Source organism: Takifugu flavidus, chromosome 2 (assembly GCF_003711565.1).
Source record: "Takifugu flavidus isolate HTHZ2018 chromosome 2, ASM371156v2, whole genome shotgun sequence".
NCBI classification, from domain to species: Eukaryota; Metazoa; Chordata; class Actinopteri; order Tetraodontiformes; family Tetraodontidae; genus Takifugu; species Takifugu flavidus.
In genome coordinates this window covers 17436153-17459837 of record NC_079521.1, presented here as the reverse complement: position 1 = coordinate 17459837, position 23685 = coordinate 17436153, and the positions used below count along the sequence as shown (strand labels likewise).

Here is a 23685-nt window from a genome sequence, read left to right as displayed (position 1 = left end):
CGGCGGCGGAGCCGAGGAGCTCACGTTTCATCGGATGACTATTACGAAAGAAGCTCCTCGTCTTTTTTGGATCGGCAGTAATGCTCTTAAACGAAGAGGTGCCGTCGGTGGGTGCTCCGCGTCGGCGCTCCGCGTCGGTGCTCCGCGTCGGAGGTGAACAAGCGATAGCGAGTGAAAAGAGAGACAGCTTTAAGGGTTGGGAACAAGAATGCTCTTCAGCTTCTCAAGGGCACTGATACTTTATGGCCTTCGCATTCCTTCATGAGCGATGCCCAGAATAGACGGAGCAGCATAGCCTCGCGGGGGGGGGGCAAACGCGTGTGTTTTAGTTTTGAGCTCGTCTCCTCTGACGCAGGGTTTTAATCAGCAGAGGTGCAGACGTTTGTCCAGCGAGAGCAGCGTCGCCGCTGCTGCTGCAGGAAGCCCTCTGCAGGCCCTGAGCTGATTTACAGAGGCCCCCGTTCTTCATGCAGACAGCAGAGGAAGCCTCCACAGCCACTGAGCTCACCACCAGACTGCACAGTCTAATCCCTCTCTGCTTCTCCTGCCAGCACCACAAACTCGTTTTTAATAATGTCACCACATTCAATCAACACTCGCCCTAAAATTAAAGAGCGCTGAATAATTCAAACATGGTTCCATCCTGCAGATGGGCTATCTCTGTCACTAGATAGGAATTTCCTAAATTTATGCGTCTTGGGTTGGAATAGTCATGTTGGAATAATTTGAGCCATAAGGGCCGTCTGCACGGCTTCTGTTTCAACGAGAACTCTGGGAGCTGTTAGCGTTGGAACGGGAGATTTCGATATCAGGGATGCAAAGTATTATTCAAATGATGAATGGATTCATTTCCATGCTGAAAGGCGGGACAGAGACGCAGACGGCCTTCGGCACAAGCGGATTTGGATCATTGTTTGTTTGGATACGCGGCGTTTGTGAACGACCTTTTCTGTAGTTTATTACGGTTGTTCATAAAGAGCCGTCCCGACATCTGCCCAGCAGAAGGTCGAGAGCAGACCCCACCCTGCCGTATCCAACCCCACCTCACAGTGATGAGGCGCGATGAAGCCGTCGGGAGCCGTCGGGAGGTCCGAGTATGAAAATCAAACGGCAACTGCCACCTCGGATCAGGGGCAACAGCCGTCAGGCCGGGGTCACCAGGGCAGAACAGGAAAAGCCATTAACTGCCAATCACTGCATCGATCCACAAGCCAGTCCCCTCACGACCAGCCGCTCTCCAGCCCCCCCGCCTCCATCCCTGCCCACAGACTTGCGTGTATACTGCTGCTTCATGGGCCTTTACGCACGCACACGTGCACACGTGCACAGACAAGGAGCACTATCTTCACATCCATCCGCGCGGCGTGTCGGGTCCGGTGGTCGACCATCCGGTTACGTTCCCTTCTGCAGATTCTGCTATGTGGATTGTGCGATTTTGTCCGTTTGCGTGGCACCAGGCACCCCCCCACCCCCCCTCCCACCCCCCCCCTCCCATTGGAGGTCAACTTAGACAAAACTAGATTTCTTTTTCCTTCCTTTCTGGCGGTGGACTGAGGGCCAACATCAGAATACTTACCTGCTTCCATGGTTGATGTATTTGTTGCTAATCAGACTGATCCAGGAGGTCAGAGCTGGGGCGGGGGGGGGGGGGGGGGGGGGGGGGGGGACCTGGTGCCTGATAGGTAAAGATACAGGCCTGATAGGTGACCCCAAAGTCGTGGGTCATAACTATTGAACACGGCCCTGTTAATGAATTGATCTGCTAATGCATCCAAAGTCGAAGATATGCGATTTTTGTGGTTTCCTGAGACCATAAATTCATATAAAGAAGCTCCAGTTGCTTCCTGCAGGTTTTTCCTCCTCTTTCTTCCCCTCATTAGTGCTAAATGTGTTTTTTTCTTCCCCTCCTGCTACTTGGTTGAGTTGGGGCAGCTTTCTCTCGGGCCACACAATAGCCAGAGCCGGAGCAGCTATGATGGATGTGGCCTGGGGCCTGTGCACTCACGCTGTGGCCTCATCCGCACATCAACCGCAAGGACGGGGAGGGAACGCAGCACGGGGGGTGGAGTGGGGGGGGCACAGATACAAACCAGACAAGCCATTTTCCTCGTGGGCTCATAAATATTTGTGTGGCTGATATATAAACAGCGGACCCAGGAAAGAGATCAAAGTGGAGAGTATAAGCTGGGGCTGCTGCTCGCCCCCGCCTGCACGCCCCGATCAAATGTATTAAATATAAAGCTGCATATAAGAACCATGGAGTCTCACAGCAAAAACTCCAATTCCCAGCAGGCACCAGGGCCGATATGTGTGCTCCATAGGGCGTGTGTGTCGCAATAGAGCTCCGACAGAGGAGGCCACGGCACCGTAGACCAAGACATTCCACACCTACAAGTTCTGTTTACCTTACCCCCCCCACGCACACACACACAAGGACAAACACACATACACGCACATATTTGTCTCGCTCGGGTTTTTTGCAAATGCAGAAGAGCCAGAAATGGTGGCGGGACGAGATGAAGATGGCTGACGAGCAGAATGGGCAGAATGGTGCAGGTAATGGGAAATAATGAAGGTCTGTTTCGGTGTGGACCCCCCCCCCCCCCCCCCGACTCTGCCCTCCCCTCACCCGCACTGCTAGCAGGTCTGCCTCTGTTGCGCTGTTTTTAAAGGACTTCTGGAGAAGCAAACCTGGAATTTCTTCCCCAGGAGCGACAGAGATCAGGAGCATCCGTCCCCGACATGTTCACAAGTATCTGGACGCTTTGCACGAGACGTCGGCCGTGAGCTTGGCCGTCGCTCAAAAACATTTTCACTGGCACCCGTGCGTGACTGTGCTCCTCGCCGTTCCCCGGATCAGTCTGTCTATTTTGGCGTCGGCTGCCAGAAGCTCTCGGATTGCTCCAGTTGGACGACACCTTGTTGTCGTCGCATTAATATCGCTCTTCTTCCTCACGCGGTTATTTGTGTCCTTCCACTTACACGCAGGTCATCAGCTCTCGCTCGCTGCTCCAAAGGCTCTCTGGCCGCCTTCAGACACAAGGTTCACCCAGAGTTTGCACTCAAAAGCCAGAAAGGGGGGGGGGGTGTGTTAAATGTGCTCCTAAAGGAGCCTCAGTCAACCTGTCTGTCTGTCTGTCAGCTGGAGACATTCACCCCCCCCCCCACGGTCCAGTTCATGGCTCTCCCTCCATAACAATGGTGTGTAGCATGTTTAGATATGTTTACATGGTCAGGTGGACAGACGCTGGGGTGGGGGGGGGGCAGACTGGGGTGGGGGGCGGACTGCAGATGTCTCTGAATTTCTGGTGGAGCAGTTGAAGTCCTGCTGAACATCAGACGGATGATGCTGAGTGAGGCTGACTAGCTGCAGCCTGTGGTCTGTGAAGGCTTACTGAATTATTACTGATGGTTTCAGGGGTAACTGTCCAACCACAGGACTGGAGAATATTAATCATTTATTTGATTGTCCGCATGTGCTGATTAATCAATTTGAGTAGGATCTGCAGGATTAACTACCCTATTATTCCCCTGTAAGAACAGCTAAGAGATAAGGCTTTAAAATATCATATTCCATTCATCATTTATTTTTAGTTCCCCCGCTGATGAGGGCGAAATAAAAAACTGAGGTGAGATTGCGCAGAGCAGCAACGCGGGGAAGAGGGGGAGGATTCAGAAGGGGGTAGAAATTCTCTGAAAGGCAGATTTTGGTAATTCAGCTGATGGGGGGGCAGGAAGGAGGGGTTAGAGCCTTGTGTTTCTTCAAAGATGGCACAGAGAGCCAAGTTGTGCAGCTAGGGAGAGAGGGTGTTGAGAAGAAGAAGAAGAAGAGAGAAAAAAAAGGGGGAGGCGGAGAGACAAGAGGCAACAGGAAGTTGATGGGAAAGTGATAGCTGTCTCCACCTGGAGTGAAGCCCGAGCTGTTGTGTTAAGAGGCGAAGCGAATGACAGGAGAGGAGGGAGCTGCCGCGTCTGACTCCTGTCCTCTTCTCTGCTCTCGGTAAGTTAGTCTCCCGGTAGTGCGGCTCACTAAACCGTATCCTGCAGTGGGAGCGCTCCTGCTCACCACAGTAACTATCTGTTCAGTCTATAAATTCTCAATCTGCCAACTGTTTAATGTGTTATGTCATGTGGTAATTCCTTTGATTCCAACATGCCTCCGTTTGTAAATACAAGAGGCACTCAAAAGGCTGTGGTTTCTTTACAAGCATGGCGCCCCCGGCACTTTGGTTGGGAATGCACTGAGAGGGAGAAAGGATTGCGAGAGTAGAGGGCGGGAGTAAGAGGTGGTTAGAAACTGTATCCACTTCCCGTTGCTCTCCGACAACCCCTCTCTGTCGCTCTCTGCCGCCTCTGGTTGCGCAGGCAGGCAGTGTGTGTGAGAAACGTGAGAGGGAGGAGTATGGCTCTCCCCCGGCCGAGCGCCGCTCCGTAATTATGCATTCTGCAGCAGGCTTTACCTTTAACACTTTCCTCCCGGGGTTGAGATTAATGCTTACCATGCTTGATCTACCACACAATTACTGAACAAGAGCTCTGTGTGATCAATAAACAGGAAGGGGAAAAGTGGGAAGCTTTGAAGAATAGTTGGGCATTTTTTCCACACAAGTGAGCGCAGCGTGGCGCGGCCTGGCCAGGAAGAGCGCCAGCACGCCGGTGTGTATCGCTTATATCCATCCCAGCTGCCACTCGTTTCACAAGATTCTTTTTTTTCCCTAAAACTTTAGCTCGATTAGCATCAAAGAGCCCATCTCGCTAAGACGTTACCTTAAAATCAGAAGCTGTCCCGTGAAATCGGGCCTTGGTGTCATGTTTTGTCCCGCCTTGCAGAAGTTGCGGGGGGGGGTACAAAGCCCTCTTGGTTGGCAGCTCGCTATTCCCAATATTAAATGTCCCCGAATGGGCAGCGCAGTGACCTCTACGGTGACACTTGCTAATGGCGTGAGCGGTTATTTTGGGAAGCGTCGCTGACTGGCTGTCCAGGTCTTTCTGGGGCTTCACAAAGCTTTTTGCCAGCATAACCAGAGCAATATCCCACCCCTACCCCTTCCAATTAGTCCACTCTGTGTTTGATTTTTTGTGATGACAGCTATATCTCAGCCGCAATTAGGCTTCACTGGGAATGATGAGGGTTTAGGTTATTGATCCGGAATCGATCGCGCTGATCAATGAGCACTTTTGTTTCATTTTTATGGAAAGTGCAGTTATATGATTTTTCTTTTGCTAATGAGGTAGCCCAACAGAATGACCCAGTTCAGAAATAGGATGCTAGCTTTAGCCATATAGCGATCAGTGAACGGGCTAGCTTTACTCCTGGGAAGCTGGGGTTCTGGTTGGGGAAATCAGACCATTCCTATAATCATTATTGGACGATTTGGTAGTAAATGTGCAACTGGTAATATCATTTCCTCAGTTATATTACCAATTTCGTCCAAAACGGGTCTTTTTTCGACCAAAACAAGCCTCTGATATGGCTTTTACTGATGCTATGTCACCTCTTTATGCCCTAATCACCCCAGTTCACAATGTGCTGTTTTATGACATGTTGGCACGGCAGCATGTAGCAGGTTGTGTCGGAAATTAGAAAACATTCATTAGCTGGAAATACGTCTGTCTTTTTAAGGAAGAAATATGACTAATGTGTGATTTAAGAAAAAAAAACAATGAAATGAGCCAGTTTTGGTAATGGGAGTAGTAGTAAAGGCTGCTCTGCTCACCAGGCAACTAAAAGTGTTGTAAATGAACTTTGGACCGCGCTCGCTCCCCCAGACGCACGTCAATACGGTTTTTCCTGGGACAGAAACAGATGGACTGTGCGGTGCCACGATGAGTTTTGACACTGTTATGGAAAATGCCGTTCTGCTGCGGAGCGCCGACAGCAAAGAGATGACGAGTGGAAATTTGCTTTGGTCCCGTTGTTCCTTTAAAACAAACGACTGCTTAATGAACAGACGTCACTGGGATGATGCGTGCAAATCCCAACATTCCAAAAGTAAAAACCCAAAGGGAGCGCCCAGATTTTCACCGTTGCAGGACGTCTACGCACCAAAAGTGCCGAGTCACGGTTTTCCTCTTCAAAGTTGGAGCTTTTCAGGTGCACATTTTGGAAGAGTTGAAACTGGTGGGTGTTTGGTGTTTGAATTGTTTGAAGAACCCTCAACAGCATTTACACTCCAACTCGGTACTTCATGTTCTGTGGAAATAAGCCCACATATAGGCCCACTCTGTACATTCACCTCCACTCAACCCCACTCCACCCCGGTAAATTTCATTTTAAGAAGAGGACCTCTCAAAGGCCACGTTGCTCCTTTTGTCAGCGCAGTGCTGCTAATAAAGATCGGTGCGTAAGACTGGCTTCAATATTGACACGAGCAGAGCACATCATCACTGTTTTTAATTAGTTGGCGTCTCTGGTGAGCTTCTGTGAGGGCAGCGCGTGAAAAACCAAACATTTCCCCCTATGGGAGCCCAGAAGCCCTCTTGCAAAACGCGTTCCTATGAATTTTACATAAAATTAGATACAGATAGTCAAACGTACATTGTTTCGGCTCTCGCGGTTTTATTTCGTAGCCTGGAGCAGCAACCAATTACGTGGTAATGAAATATTTACACGACTAAATTGAGAACACCAGAGGTGAAAGCTGGATGATACAAGCTGGAGGAGAGTGTGTTTTGTCTCCGCTCTCTGGGTTACGTTGGAGAAGGAAGGGGTGCAGCGGGAGATCAGCTGGGGCGGCGGGCTCGTTAGCTGCGGGGCGGTCCAGCCAGGACCGCTGCTGGTCATGGGAAAAGCTCGGGCTTTTTCTAGGTCACAGCCACCAAAGCTTGTCGAGGGGACGTTTTAAGTTTCCCTCCAGACTGCTGTTGACGTGTGCTGGCTGCCCCCTCGCAGTGATACGCCGATGCATCTGCATTCACAGCATAGCGTGGTGTTTGTTCTCAAGGACTAATTGTGTTTGGGTAATGTTCCTGCTCGGAATTTAATTCCTGCTGCCCGCTTTAATCATTACAAGTGGTGTTTGCCTGTATCTTAATACAAAACCTTTTATTCCCCCGACTCAGAATGTCCCTCTTATTGGCCCAGGACTTTTTTATTCCTCATTCCCCATTCAACCAGCTTTTTTTATGCTAGCTCCTTTTGCAGGAGCTCCCTGAAACAACACAGGTTCACTAAATAGTAGATTTAAGTTCAGCATGTTGCATGTAGACGCCAGGACCTGCAGTGTAACTAGCTATGACAAAGACAACGACGGCTACCACTAATTCTGTCTTCTATTAGAAACGCAGCATTGAATCGGCTCTGTGAGATGGAGCGCGGAATCTTTGCCCAGTGTGTGCGTCTCCCATCAATAGCTCAAGTCAAGGGTGTCAAAATGTGACACTTTGAGGTGTTGAGGCACCCAGTCCCCTACCTTTGACCTACTGACCTGACAGTGACCTTCAGGACAGCCGTGTCCACTTGGGACTTGTCTCTAGGTCTGTTCAGAACCCAATTTTAGCTGATTAGAGACAACTCTGAGATTATATTTCATGCTGAATTGCATGTAAATCACGTATAGAAGATGAATGACAACATGCTATAGAACTCCTAATATACAGTATGTGTCCTATTTGCTGTTTATGTTTATTTTCAGAATAACAAAATCCGAATCCCATTTTTCACTCTTGATCTGAGTCTGCCGCTTCAGCTGAGACAACAATATCATAAACATGTTTTTCTTCCTAGTAGCACAGTTAAAATAATTACCGTCCCCGCCGTCCAAAATGGAGGGTTGTGATGTTGACGCAGCGCTGTGGTTAATGGCGAGAAGGGCCGGGGCAGGTCCTGATTCGCCCATTTCCAGATGGTTCTCCACCAGCAGGCGTGTAATCAGGGCGCTGTAACAGTTGTTTTGGGCGCACCTGTGGCTCCGCCCTGCCCGCGCCTCCTGCAGCCAGACCCGCCGTGCCGGCCGAGGCCGAGCTCCTCCCGGCGCGCGACTCCCGAAATGAGGCGGGAGGTTAAAGCGGTTAATTGGCCGGCGCCTCGCCGCCGTGGTTAGACGGGCCCGTTACGTATGCACGGCCATGTTCGTCCAAATGTTGTTAATGAGCGCGACCCTGGACACCAGCGTGGGGCTCCTGTGGGCATAGACCCAGGCTCGTTATCACAACACATGGCATTGATCTTTCTACCGCCCCCCCCCCTTCAAAGGCAGCGACTCACACATGAATTATGTGGAAACATTGATCAGCTGATCCAGAGCTATTGTTTGGAGCCCTGGGTCCTTATTGAAGGAGGGATTACCCAACTCTTGTTTTGTTTTGTGCGCGCGCGTTGGAAGAGTGTGTTACTCGTCACACACTCGCACACACGCGGGCTCCTCTTAGCTCACCTCGGGTTTGTCACGGCGACGCGAACGTTCCAGGCACAAACGGCGGCCTGCGCAATCAACACGGCCCAAATGACTGCCTGCATTGATTGGCTTCCCTTTGCAATTATGTTCCCTTTGTTTACTTTCCAGCATCTTACTCATTCAAATGGAATTCAATAATTATTGCCTTATTTAATGTTAGAGTACGTACAAGTGGTGGGTGGAAAGCACCGGCGCTCGTATTGTCTTGGAGTGCGTCCGCCACCCCCTCCTGGGCTGCTTTGTTCCAGACCCGTGGTAAGTCCTCCTCTCCAGGGACACCTCCAGCCATCCGTCTTCACCTCGCCGGCTCCCCGTTTTCTTTCCCGTCTTTCCTCCCGGAGACAAATATGCGGCCTGTTTTTTGATTCACCGCTAGTGATGGATCATTTCTCCGGCGAAGGAAGCACCTTAACACATTATGGGCTTTGAGACGGAGGGACAGGATGCAGTGGGAGGTTGGCGGGGATTAGGGAATGTGAGGTGGAATAAAGCGCACAGGTGAGGACGAGTTTCCTGAAACAGCCGGTAAGCACTCCGGGCCTGGAATACACAGTCCATTTAAGCCACAAACTAACTTTAAGGCATGTTTCAGCCTGCAGTGGCTAATTCAAAGCATTCGCTGTGTTTGGCACCCAGTGGGGCCTCTGCGGTTAGGAGCCCTTGTTCACGCTGCTGGCAGGCAGGGAATCACGGCTACTCGTGCTCGCTCCCTCGCTCCCTCGCTCGCTGGCTGCAGCCACTTTGACTTTGCTTTCCCAAGAAAACCTCCTTGGATTCCAGGGGAATCCCAGTGAGCAGGTCTGCGGAAGTAAAGTCACACAACAGCCGGGAGGAATATCACAATAAAAAGTAGCAGGTTTACAGGTTTAATTGAGTCCGGATTTCTAAGCTGCAGATCTGGCGCCTCCGTGTTTCAGATGTTCCTCTTGGACGCGTGAGGACAGCAACACGTGCTCGGCTGCGCTCCTTCTGCGGTCGCCTCGGTTGTCACGGAGGGAGAGTGCGGCTCTTTGGCCTCTGGTGTGTTTTACAGCCCAGCAGACACGTTCAGAATCGCGCAGTTACCTCATTGGTTAAAGTTACCGCCATGACGTCAGCGTGTTTGAATTACAAATGCGCTGGTCCACTTTTTCTACCATGTCTGGAGTTAGTTTATAGGCTTGAGTAAGAGAACCTGACTCCAGCTTTTATAGGTTTAGCCCTTTGTGATGCCCCCCCCATCCACCCCTGCCACCCCGGTACACGCACGCCCCTACGTTGACTTTCGGTTTGGGCGGAGACGGTTGCACTCACACAATTTGGCACCTGTCTCGGCTATTCAGCTCCCAGATAGTGATCCGTTTAATGCATTAATTTTGTATTAAAAGCACTGCCAAATTTAATGGTGGACATTACCGTACGGTTGTAATGGAATGTGTGCGTGGACATTTCTGATCTCTTTGTGTGCATGTTTATTGCGTGTCCATGCTTTACCATAAGTCTCCGTTGGGAGCCATTCTTTTAGAATTACTGGCTCTGACTCCCATCCAACACTTCCAGTAATACCCACCTCTATCTTGTGTTAGTTGAGCTCACTCAGCAACCACACTGTTCCGTGTTAAAGGTGCACTTTTACTTTGCATTTAAGTGGATGGAAATGCAGATGTATGCGGCTCTCCGGGTGGGTGGTGAAACTGATACAGGCCTGTATTGCCCACTCAGAGGGCAAGGTGCGCCGTGGAGATATGAGAGAGAGGATGGGGTGGTGCCCACACCGCCCCTGTCCCTCTTTACCTGAAAAAGCAGCGAGCACTGCTCCAGCCTCCACAGGAGGAGATAAGGTGCTCCACGGAAGAGAGGTTTTAAAAGCCACGGTCGCCTTTTCAAACCAGGAAAACCACTACATTAGAAAAAGGGACGAGAGGAGGCTATTTCAGTGGGAAAAATCCATCATCATTAATGTAAATGAGTATTAAAACGTCTCATTTAGGGTAAAATTAGCGATTCTGACTCGTATCTAATGGAAAGCTACAACATGCGGACGCCTTGAGATCACCTTAACATGTTGCCTCCTGAATCAAACACAACTTCCTCCATCACACACATACACACGGTGTGTTTTCAGTGCCATGTTGAGAACATCGTGGAATACAAGGCAGTCGCACTTTTCTACACGCTCAGCTGAATCGAATAAACGACCGCCGTAAATTCCCAGACAGTTCAGCAGTATTGAATCCATGCCACTGACCTGGCCAGCTTCCCCCTTTTATGTTCTGCAGCTCCGCTCCAGTTGGGGCCTCAGCAGGGTGTTTAGAAACCCCCAGAGCCATGCCGACCAACCCCTCCCAGCTCAACATGACTTTTTCATTAAGCCGCCAAATTCCTACACTCCAGTTGGAGGTGATTTATCAACCCGGGGCTTCATTGCAGGTTCATAGGAAACAGACATGGGCCTTGTCTAATGCATTATTGTGTTTCACGTTTAACGCATGTGCATGCGTGTGAATGTGGTGAACCGGGAGTGTACGTGTCTCTACCTTGAATGGGCTCTGATACAATCTGAGGCCTGGATAACTGCCAGCCAGAGTCTCTGCTTGAGAATATGTATGTGATTAGAAGCGGGGGGTTGTTTTCTTCCTCATGAGCACCCCGCGTCCTCGGCAGCGCTCTGAATTCTCCGCACCACCAAACAAGTAGAGGTCACTTCATCCGTTCCATCTCTTACTTCATCCGCTGACTCTGGAATGGCCCGGACTGCTTTGGGTGGCTGCCAGTGGCGTGCTGGTAAAAGCCAGGGGTTTACAGGTGGAACCGTTCGCTACATGCAGATCTGGCTCTGTCCGGGCCGGTTTACCAGCCGGTCAGCTTTATAGTGAATTATGGTCAATTCTGGGGCAAGCCGTCGAGGGTTCATTGGTATATAAACTCTTTGCTTTTTATGAGAACTATAAAACCCAGAGGATTTTTTCCCCCTACCTCCCTAGACTACCTTTGAAGATTTGGTCAGGTGCTGTCTTTTTTTTTTTTTTTTTTGCCTTCTGGTAGATTTTTGGAGCCTTGAGTCATTTTCTATTTTCCTCATTTTTTAATTTAAGACATCTGCTCTGACTAACAACCGTCTGCGTGATGTATTTAGTGTGATCCATATCTGAATCTGCTCGCGATGCCTCTCTCTCAGCTATGATATAATATTTGCAAAGAGGAAAGGGAGGATGACGGCTCGACTCAGCGGCATCCAGAAACACCTCTTTATGACATCATGCGCGTCTTTAAAACGAGGCGAGGAAGGAGAGCACGCAGAGACACAGCCTTTTGCAGTCACCTAATAACTCTATTACACCGGGCTGTTCAGCTTACAAAAAGAAGGGAGGGGGGGGAAATGGTATTACTTTTCCTGGAAGCGATGTCTTAATGTGCATTTTAGGTGTAGAAGTGAAAAATATGAAACCGAAGAGAATGAAACACAATAGCTCCGAAAACCCCACAGCAATATTACATTATTGCCAGAAAATTAAGCATTAGGAGAAAAGGACAAGAGCATTTTAGAGGAGCTATAATATTGTTATGACCTCTTTTTTTTCCCTCTGGCCCATCAGCCCCAGAATTAGATGCTAAATGGCCTCACCTTTCACTGTTGTTATTTTTTTCCCGGCCAAACCGGCATAAAACTCCGTCAACTTTGTTCGTTATTCCAGATTCGGGTCAACAATTTCTGGATAAGCCTATAAAACACGTTAAAACACTTTGCTGCTGTCAGAGATCTCTGAAGAACAGATGTTAGGAACAGCGTTTGAGGAGCGTGACGCCAGTGGCCGTACCGGGGCTGCCACTGGTGATATAAACATGCAGGAGCGATCGGCGTGATGCTTTTGGACAGTGGTCAATAACGCTGTTGCTCGCACTGGGCCCAGTCACATGGTGTTGGCCTTGGATCATTGATTGAGCCGTGCAGGAGGTAATTAGACTGCAGCTCTCTGATGTGACAAGAGCTCGTGGAGGTACGGTGTCGCTACAGGACGCTCGGCGCGTTGACGCCGCGGCTCTGGAGGCTGGAAAAGGCCCGCCGGCGGGTCCTGGAGGACGGTTCTGGGGTCGACGGGTCAATACCTTTGCTGGTTTCCCGTACTGGGAACGCTGTCCCCCAGCGTGGAATGTTCCAGCTTCTTTGAGAATGTGCTAAATCCCTCTTTACCCCCCCGCCTTTGCTTCTCCGTCTCTATGAGAGAGCGAGGATTTAACACACCGTGATCAATATTAAGCATCCCATGCGTGAAAAAAGCAGATGTTTGGAGTTTCCTTTTCAGAGACAGGAGGCTTCTGGTGAGTGAAGGGGATCAATGTTCCCTTCCGTCTGTGAGGCTGTGGACTTCTGAAGGGTGGCTGACGTGATTCCTACCCACCCTCGGGCCCCTGAGATTTGTGCGCCTCTCGGGCCTCTCCTGCCCCGTTAGGCGGCTGATTCAGACACTCACGGAGACAAAGTGCGCAGTCCAAACAGTTGTCCTGAAGTGGAAGAGGTCTGGGTGTTAAACAACGTGGCCGTGATTGGGAATTGATTTGTTCATTTGTCAGCTGTTTGAGCAAAAGTGAGTCAGCGGTGCCTGGCCAGCGATCTGCCATCTGCAATAACTTCTTCCTGGTTCTCCCTCCCTCCCTCCCTCCCTCCCTCGCTCTCTCTCCCTCCATCACCTCCCACAGCACCTGCAGCAGCACGAGAACGCGGTGGAGGGTGATGCCTGCTACTACCACTGCGTGCTGTGCAACTACTCCACCAAGGCCAAGCTCAACCTGATCCAGCATGTGCGCTCCATGAAGCACCAACGCAGCGAGAGCCTCAGGAAACTCCAGCGCTTGCAGAAGGGCCTCCCCGAGGACGAGGAGGACCTCGGCTCCATCTTCACCATTCGCAAATGCCCTTCTTCCGACACAGGTCAGACCCCGCCCCCCCCCGTCTCCATCCTGTAGTTGTGCCGGTTTTGTGTGCGTTTGTGTGCGTTCCGTCCTCTTTTTAGTTCCTCCTGTCCAACCCTTCAAGACATATTATTCATGGTGTCGGCAACGGTCCTGCTGTTCTCAATTAGGACGGTGAACAAACACTATTGATTTGAGCTAGAATTAAAATGCCCCCCCCCCCCACCTGCTTTTGTTATTATTTTATTTCGATATCATTCTAGGCCCGTCCATGTTCTCCACATAAAACGTCCCTACAAAGCCCGGCTGCCGCGGCGACGGCAAAGGTCCCCGTTAATGTCCTTTCAGCTATTGAAGGCGTATTGGGACGGGGCATTAAGGCCACATTAGCAGGAGGAGGAGCCCAACAGCAGCGGCAGCTGCGTCAACAACAAGAGCGCCACAAAAACAGACGCGGCAACAACAACAGCGGCGTGACTGAAACAAAGTGTCCCCACTGCTCGTTTATTATAGCCTGATTAGGAAGAGTGAGCTGTGGTCAATTAACACTCTTTCGCAGCACAGATTTGGTTTTCCAATCACTTTAACTCCCGCGCCCTGACAAGGGGCTCTATTGTGCGTCCCTCCAAGAGCAGCCATTACTTCCCTCGCACACATACTTGCTGTCTGTGTTATGCAAGTGGAGAAGAGGGGGGGTGGGGGCCGGCCTGTAAAGGCGCTTTGTTCTAAGGAGGCATGGATAATGAAGCCAGTGGCCGGGAAATTGCACAAAAAGCAGTCACAGATCTGAGGCAAATCATTAGAGAACATATTTAGCTGAGCAATTAGGGACAATTAAGCTTTCTGCTCGCTGCACTTCAAATATGTTAATGACTACAGTACAGTGGACAAGTGAACATGCAGAGGCAAGAGGAAGGGCCATTTAGGTTAAAAGGGTTGGGGGTGGGGGGTGGGGGGGGGGGGGGGGAGTTGTTGTGCTGCCTCGTAGTGGAGATGCTGGAGTCGCGTCAGGGCCGGCACCTGCAGGAACCGACAGGGAAACATCCCATAAGTCCCGTTAGATTGTTTAATATCATAATGCGATCACACCTTTGGATCCCGGAGTTTATTCCTCGTCCTCGGCCGACCCCTCCCTGCGTTTTTACCCTTCGAAACCTTCGCAGTCGACTCTGTCGGTGCTGACTCAGCGTTGCTCCCTCCCCGTCTCGCAGTCGAAATTCCACCCTTCAGCATCATCCGCCGCACATGTGACCATCCTGGCTCCACCCATCACGACCAGAATCATTCCAGCAAAGTTGCCTTCTTTTCTTTTTTAAAAATGTTGCCCTGATTCTCTCTGTGGTCGGGGCAACATTGCTAAAATGGCTGCTCACTGGCTGACCTGTAAACACAAAGTTGCCCCTGTATTCCCGGGTCACTGAGACAACCGTCCCCGCTGCTGTTCCATCACCGCGCACGTGCGTCCGCAGAGCACAAAGTAAGGATCTTTGTCAGCAGCCAACTCCTTCCACGGAATGAGTGCATGTGGCGCTTTCATAGCTGGCTGCTGTGTTATATATTTAAAAATAATGATATTAGAAAGCGGCTCGGAGAAACTGTGGGCCACGTGTGTCCTGTAGGCTTTTTCCAATTAGGCTAATGCAGGGCTAAACACGTGCATTGTTTTAGTTCTCGCACACACTGAAAATGTGCTGCTTAGGCATGTTGCTCTGTTGCCTGACCTCCATTTGTCTTATTTAACCCTTCAAGCGTTTAGAAGCGAGGGGGGCCTTGAGGGAGCCCAGCCCCACACAGCTGCCCTGTGAGCAGAATTCCCCGAGTAGCTAACTTAAACCAGCCGGCACCAGCCGCGAGTGTTGAAGGCGACAACCTATTATCATCTCAGGAACATAAACAAGACTTGGAGCGAAGAGACTTAGATCCCGGTGCGGGTTTTGGGAGAGAAGCGCAGACGTGCAAAGTTTTCGTGGCGCGCGGGTGCGTTTAGTTGGACGCGTCTGGAGGAGGCAGAGGTGGAGAACAAACGTGGCTGACAGTGTGGATTAGCTCCCGCTGTAAATCTGCCTCAGTCACAGATGGCAGGCCCTTGATCGCTGGGCTGTGACGGCTTGGCTCTCATCGCAGGAGGAAATCCCTGTCTGTGAGTCTCAGAGGCATGGGAAGAAGAGGACTGGGAACGCCTGGCCAGCCACAAGTCCTCGTCTCCTGTCTGCACAGACGGAGAGACATTTATTTGAGGGCAAAGACCGACTTGGGGAGGGTTGGGGGGTTATCTTACTTTGACTCTGCAGCCGTTTCATCTGCCACACCATGAGAGGCTGTAAGTGAAACTATTATTAGCTTCCTGCTAATAGTGTTACTTTTAATGGCCATTTTGAGAAACTGGACAAGGGAAGCTGAGTGCATTAATAAATGCAAATGTGATGAAAGGAGGCATAAAAGTGACTGCATAATAACAGTATCTGATTTAAGATCCACTGCTTGCTTTGCTAAAAGGGGTGCACTTTCAGGGGCAATAAAAATGAAAAAAAGAAGTATTATTTTTCCCTCCCCACTTAAATTCTTTGCTAAATCATGCATATAAAGCCCTTTTAAGATGACAATATTCTCTTTGTTGTTAGTGTGTTGACATTCACCACCTCCTCTGAAATGCGCTTGCAGACCTTTCCCTCCCCTTTTGCTACCATAGCAGGTCCTGTAGCTATGCTAAAGCTGCTAAAGCCAGGTAAAAATCAGCCGTGAGCCCGGCCACGCTCTGATGGCATGCGAGGGCCATATTCTGGAGCTTTTGCTCCCCACAGGCAGGAGCCAAACAGACGGTAGCCATTTCTGGAATGTCCTCCTTTATTCATGCTTGTTAAAATGCAAAGTAAACCTTTCCAGAAACAGGATATTGTTGCCCCTAACCACCAGACCCTTTCTACAGGCCACATTATGGCCAATCTGAAAGTAAGTTGCATAGACAGACACGGCTGCAATACGCTTTTAATAAAGGCTGTTATTGCTCCAGTGATGCAGAGTGGATATGAGGATGAGAAGAGCAGAGGCCTGGATGAGTAGGGCCCCAGAGGGCCCGCAGCTCAGCCAGGCCTCCATCAGTCGCTTGTCTTCTTATCCCTGGCTGAAGGGCATCGTGGCACCATAGGAAATTGTTTGCTGTCCGCCGAACGTGCCAGGAAATTCATAAATACTTTACTTTTCATTTTGAAAATATTACAAAAGACCGGGTGCTTATTAAAAAGCTAAAATGATGGCTTTATAGATTTTCCAGTCGTGCATCAGCATTCCTGTGACCACGCGGTTCTGACACAAGTCCCCCCCCCCTTCGCTCTTCCTGCTTTATGGGCTACCTTTGTATGAAATCCTTCCCCGGGTCATCCTGTAATAGCGAGCTGATGAGAAAGCCGCCTCTCTGTTCTCAGCGAGGCTGCGAATAAATACGACTGCTGAGCCCTGCTCTGTAAACACGGGACGGCTTCGCCTCCAGGCGGGAAGGGGGGGGCAAACTCTGGGTTCCGCTCTGCCCAGCTCGGCAGCAGCGGCGGATAAAAGATGGGCGATGTCATACGGAAAGATGAGACGGTTCCGAAAGTGATCCAGAAAATGAGCCAAGACTAGTTAAAAGCCCCCCCACCCCCTGCTGAGGTGAACCCAGAGCCCTCAGCTCTGCATGCGTTCACATCCTGTGCTTGATTTCAGCATCAGTTACATCACGCAGGTGGAAACGTGCACCAGATTCCATGTTGCACGTTCGCAGGTGTTTAGAATCAGGCCGCGGGTGAGGCGCTCGCTGCCATCATCTCCCCCAGAGCAGCCTGGCGGTGCAGATTAATATTGGCGTCCCTCTCTCTTGTCACTATCAGATGCTCCTCTTGAAAGCCGATCCAAAAAAGATAGACGGTCCATCAGGAAGCAGTCGTCTCATTTGTGCTTACTACACCTGTTAATGAGTTCTATTTTCGGGCGCGGAGGCTTTTGCTGCTGGATATTGGAGCAGAGGTGGGATGTGAGGGGCTCGCGTGGGGGGGGGATTCAGTAACCCTGCTGCCCATTGTGTCAGTCAGGCGGAGTGACCGCAGTCTCCGGGGGGGCTGTCAGTCAGGGGTGAGGGCCGGAAGTCTGCACTTCCAGACAGACGGGTGCAGGGTGTGGATGAAAGGATAGATGAGGTGACAAAGACGTCACGTCTGAGATGAGTTTAATTATAACTGCAGTCGTGTCTCTGCCACTCAGGTACATCAGATGCACCAGGACGATGTCACGCAGAGGAGGAAGGGCGATGGTTTTATATTAATTACTGATTCACCTGATGGGGGGTTGACAGCGAGCAGATATGATGTAATTATTGTTTAAAAAAAAAAAAAAGAAACTATCTTGCCTTTTAGCCAAAAACATAAATCACGTGGGTCCAAAGATCAGCTTTATTCTCTGCTGGAGCTCGCCGATGCTTCGCCAGCGTCAGCCATAACCCCAGAATTACGACGGATAATAAAGATTTCATCAAAAACAACATTTCCCTCTGGCTAACGGGAGAACAGTTGCTAAAACGTCTCCATGTTTCTGAGCAAAAGTGTCCCCGTGAACATGCAAACAGAGGGCTTCTGTCGCTGCGTGCAGCTTGAAACGCTCCGTCTCATCTGTCGCCTGTTGGAAACGCGGGGCTGGAAACAGCCGGTTTCCTGGCCGCTGACCTTCTTTACCTTCATAAAGTCTGAATACGGGATATGGACCGCCAGTTATCGTATCTTTATTTGTTCTGGTTTTTCCGTACTTATTCTGCGCAATTGCAATATGGGGCTGGACGTGTTGAAAGGTTTAAGCAGATGCAGAAGCCTGCCTGGAACGCTGGCTCCAGCGCGGCCAGTGCAGCGGCTGAATATGCTAATTAAATAATTCTCCACAGTCGGACCAGACTCCAGGAGAGTTTAATGCAACTACAAAGAGGTTTTTGAGTAAAACCCTGCAGCTGGCGCTTCTTCTGCAGGCCTGATAGTTTAAATAGTCTCTTTCCCTCTGCTTGGTTATGTTGATAATATTAAACTGTTACAAGGCATCATATTTATTTATTTAGCTCTTCTTACTTTAACCTCCGCCGTGCACAAATGATCATCTCATATCCAGCCTCATAATTATGGCAGCCGCTCTTAGAACGACTCCAGAATGCTGTTAAACACTTTGTTTGCTGTGTTTTAGTTATCAGCTTCACTTTGCTGCTGGGTCTCAGAACCAGGCAGCTCAATTTGACCACTGGCAGCTTCAGAGAAGAAACGGGAGCAAAGTTTGCGAACCAACGCGTCAAGGCTTGGAAAGTTTTTATTTAGCTGTTTTTAACAAGGCTGTTTGTGCCTCCCAGAGAGAGCTGGCGGATCAAAGGGCATGATCGGTGCTCTGGATGAGTTCACCGCCGGTCCAGCAGAGACGGTCGGCCTGGCTGACAGCAGAAACAAAAAGCAGAGTGAATGATGCCCTCTCCAGCGTGCCCTCACACTCCAAAGCCTCCATTAGAATAAAGGCAGATGAAAACAAGGATGGACTGAAAGCACCGACATTTGGATTCATTATCCACTCTCTGATAGATCAGGAGTGAACACACTGGTCCTAATTGGAGGAGTGTAATGTGCGCATCCCTGTTATATTTGTTTTGTTTCGTAAAATTTAAAAAAAAAAAGTGTGTGTGTGTGGGGGGTGAATCTCGCACAAAACACGCATCCGTGTTTTAAGTGCATTAGCAGAACGCGTCCCCTAGCCGCAGCACCCTGACCACATCAGCTAAAAGCGGCCGAGCAGATGGCGGCAATGAGAGAAGAGCAAAAATAATTCAATAGTGAACCTCTGTGACCTTTACCTGTAGGCGTGTGCACCAGTCATTGATTCGCACTGTGCTTGACAGTGCACTACACACCACCTGAGGAGGGAGGATGAAGAGAAATGGATGAGTTTGTTTAAAAAAAAGAAACACACACACACCAGAGGACAGCGTGAGTGGGAGAGAGGCTCGTGATGCTAGCGTGTGACACTGGAGCTGAACTTTCCACAGTTGCGTCTCGGGAATTGTTCCGGATTTGACGGGTTTCTGCAAATAATGGCGTGCTTCCCACATTTGGGCCAGTTATCAGGGACAGATACGGATTCTCACACCACTTCAGAGGGGACGGCACCGCCCGGGGAGGCCGGTCTGGTCACTGTGCTGCTGGTTTCAGTCCCTCTCAGAACCTGAAAGACTGTTTGAGACGCGTGTTGACCCCCTTGTTCTGTCTTGGAGAAGGATGTCCAGTTAGAGAAGACATAATTAAGCAGACATAACTGAGAGCAGGAGTTTTAGCCAAAATTATGCTGATTGCAGCTTATCTGAAGAAGATTCCCATTAAAAAAAAGAATTGAAAGAAAGAAAGATTCTTTATTTATGAGGGGAAAGAATGTAATGAACATTTTCATTATGATTTACATATGAGCAGAGGGTGACGGTTAAAGTAGCCCACCTCTGAATTTGCTTATTGCTTAAGACATTGATAGGAGGTGGAGAAGGCCAATCATTAGGGAACTGCAGAGAAAACAAAATCAGCCCGAACAAATTTGACGCATTAAGATGAATAATACACGGTTTTAAAAAGCAAGCAAAGGTCAATTTTCATGCGTCTTGCCCAGCACACAAACAGGAGGGCACAACCGGTCAGTGCAGCCCAACAGCTCAGTCAGTAGGAGAGAATATCCAAGTCTTTATTTTCAATAAGCCTTAGTTTACCCCCCAAAACAAAATCATGTTTATCTCAAAATACTCATGTCTAATCTAAAATAATGAGATGGGAACAATTACTCCCTGAGCTTTGGAATCCTAGTTGATGATTACAGTAATTATTGGGCCTTCATGACTGATTAACCTTTCAAAATGATACCTGAAGCTTCATACATGTGCAGGCAGAATGTAAAATAGAAGCTTAAAAGTGTTTAAACTCGGTGTTTCTAGAGATCCGCTGTATATCAGCCATATGATGCGTTCGAGGACCTCTGTCTACTGTAAGAACCTGGCTGGAAATCTGCGCCTACAGAAAGAAAACAACAACAAAACCCCAAAAGAGGGAAAATATTTCCCCACAGGAGCGGCTGATGACAGGCGGCTTTCTGGAAGCGAGCTGCTCTCGCGTATGTGCAGAATATTTCAAGCACCCGGGAAAGCGGAGACGGGGCGCATATTTGTGCACGAGGTGCGGAACGGAGAACACAGTGCATGTGTTTAAATCCGTGTCACAAGTCGATGTCAGCCTGACAGACACGGCGGCACTCTGAGGCTTACTCGCTTTAAGGTGGCACAGGGGCCGGTGTGGCAGGTGGAATTAGGGGAAAGGCCCAGTGTTTTTGTCATGTTAAACTGGGCAAAAGAATCTAATTGGGTGGGGGTCCGCGATTGGCAGTGCCGTCTTTGTTTAAGGGCCCGCTGTGGTCACTTTGCAGGGCCCATTGTGCATCCGCCACAATAGCATTAGCTTGCTCTCTTGTTCTGGGCTCCTCTTTTCTCCGGCTCTTTGCAGTCAGCTCCTGTCCGTTCCACTCTGTCTCAACGCTTCACTTCCATGCTCCACCAGCGCCCGGGGGGGGGGGCAACGACGACGGAGAAACATGCCCCCCTCCATCATGATTGCCTTAACCTCGCTCCCTTCCTGTCCTAAATTATCAAACCCTCCGCTCCCTCTTTCTTAAACACACTGATAAAAAGAGGGTGATGGGGAATGAAAAGGAGCGGTTTTCCAGCCCCGTGAGGAAAAACAACCCTTAGAGTCTTGTATCCTACCGTCGGATTTAACGAAAATACTCTGGACAATGTTTCACCAAGCTTCACCGGACGATTAAAATGAGGAAATATTAGGAGAAAATATTAATACATCAGCTAAACGGGTGCATTAACAGGTTAATTATTAAACATAGTTGAAAAAAGTCGTAGTTCCCTGGGGTTTCGCTTCAAGCCTTAAAATAATGTTTCATCTAAAGAAAGGGAGCATTTGAGAGTATCTGCTATTCCCACACATGTGCATTAATCCCAGTGGGCTGAGGCCCGGCCCGGCCCGGCCCGCCTCTCCTGCAGGATCCAGGTTAGAGTCTTTCACCTCCAGCAAATTCATGTGCAAATCGTGTGAGGACTATTCACAGCGTATTCCGTGCACTGTTACTGCCCCCGTGCCTTGTGAAGGTGCAATCATGCGTGGAGAAAAAAAAAAAAAAAGGGCCCAAGTTACCAACTGGAGCGATCTTGTGTGCCTAATGTGTCCTTTTTTTGTTGCAAAGGTCATTGGTAACTTGGTTGCCTTGTTGATGTACAGTGAGAGATATTGATTGATTAATGCATTAAGTGCTCACAATCCATTAGGTTCTGTGAAAGGAACTGGGGGGAAGACTTGCTCTTTCTCTCAGTATGTATTTTCACCTCTCCCTTGTTGTTCAAAAGCCCCCCCCCCCCCCCCGCTGGCAACGTTTAAGGGACAAAAGGCTGAATATCTGCCAAGTAATGCATTCAAAACAACATTGGTCCTCATGAATGTCAGTTCAATTACTCTGAAAAGCTTGACAAGAAATTGCTCTTATATTAGCTCGCCGCCGATCCTGACCCTGAAAGAATATCTCGTTCACCGTCTCCACCCGCTGGAGAGCGCTCCAGCATCGCAACGGCGGAGGAGGATTTACCGCCTTATCTGCCACGCAAAGACAGCAAAGTGTTTGATTTGCGCTTCGCCAGAGTGACGCCATCTGCGGCTCCTCGCCGCGGACGGCGGGACGTCCTCTCACCCGCGCGGCAGCGGCGCACCGGCCGCCAAAGTCATTGGCGAGGATCTATTTCCCATCTTGTCCTGTCAGGGAGCCGCCTTCATTGTCACTCCTGTGGCTAAATCGGGCTGGAGGCCGGACGCCTTCACTTAAAGTGTTCGTGTTTTTCCGGGCGACTTGCTAAACCCGTGAAAAACGTGCAAAGACAAGGAATATGAGACCTTTAGTGGAGCGCGTGGAAGGGGCCCGAGACTCCGTCGTTACCTGAGTAACATGGGCTGCATTAGGGATTCATCAGGACAGGCCGTCCCTGTGCCTTCCAGCTCCAGCACCACCGGCTCCATTAGGACCTTTTATCGCTGCGCTGATGGCGGCTCTCGATAACGCCGCTGCCGAGAAATCCCCAAAAAGTAAAGGCTCGACCTCTGACGCCGGCGGCCCTCCCTTTCCTCGAGGAGAGCGGTGCGCCGGAGTCCGTCCGGAGATCCGTATCGGAGCGTCTGCAGCCTCCGGCCCTGAGCTGCTCTCCATTAGTGAGGTGTGGTTAAAGGCCGACCCCGGACCCTGCCCGCCGTTGTCCCCAAAATGAGAATTAGGGACGCGTTATATCTCGCATTTCCTGTCCATGCATAACAAATAAGTGTCTGCCACCCACATGACTGGAATGCATTGTCCCCCCCACCCCCACCCCCACCCCCACCCATCACCACCACCAGCAGCATTAATGCGATCCCATACAAATCCCCGTCGAACCCTTTGCTTTTGGGCAGGCAAACAGGACAGTAAATCATGTGAGCTGGTGTTCCTCAAATGTTTTAGTAATTATGAAAAATATTTGTAACCCCCCCCCCCCCCACACACACACACACACACAACAGTTTCCAGTGCAGAAGCGAAGCGCCCTGAATAATCATTGTGTTTAATGCTCTGGTCATAATCCCAGGTTTTATGATGGTTTTCTAATGATTTTCTAATGATGTTAAATATTAGTAGAGAGTATCACCATAATTTGAACACAGCGGCTTATTTATTTATTTCTCCCTGCTTTAGCGCGCCCGATTGTAGCGCCGATGAATATTTCACCGGGAATGAGATTTAAGAGCTGTGCCTATTTGTGCTTTATTTTGCCATCTCCCCATCTGCAATAAATCCTCATTGCTGCTCTCCCGAAGCCCCCGCCCCCCCCCAGCCCGCTTCCCCCAGGTGGGAATACAATTAGGTGCAGGGGCCATTTCATTCAGTGCCACAGCCTGTCCGCCGCAGTCATTCGTAAAAAAAAAAAAAAGAGAGAAAGAAATAAAAAAAAAAAGAAGCCAGAGTCGTCCCGTTGGAGAAAATAGCCGACTCCTGGGAAATGTATATAAAAAAACAAAGAAAGAGAGGGGCCGAGACGGAAATAGTGGCGACCTGACCACAAAGACGGGGGGGGACTCTCCAGAAGTGCTATCGGAGGAGATCCGAGCGTGGCCTGTGATGGGTGACACTATTGAGCAAAATATGTATTGGAGACAAAGGCTTTGTCTCCTTCCTGTGCCTTTTCAATGAATTACACCTCTCCACCCCCTACCCCCAGCTTTTTAATTAAATGGCTGCAGCTCCATCTCGCTATCCGTGGCTCCCCATTACAGAGGCTAGATAAGGGATT

The 23685-nt window shown here is 49.8% G+C and overlaps 1 protein-coding gene across 8 annotated transcripts in view; it reads left to right on the top strand.

Annotated features, from left to right (window-relative positions):
- zfhx3b (zinc finger homeobox 3b) overlaps nucleotides 1–23685 on the top strand; it is a 229888-nt gene that overhangs the window by 169991 nt on the left and 36212 nt on the right. For all 8 annotated transcript variants that reach the window (XM_057025267.1, XM_057025265.1, XM_057025271.1 and 5 more), the window contains one exon: nucleotides 13074–13305. In XM_057025267.1, coding sequence (XP_056881247.1) covers nucleotides 13074–13305 — 232 coding nt within the window. The remainder of the gene's footprint in view (nucleotides 1–13073; nucleotides 13306–23685) is intronic.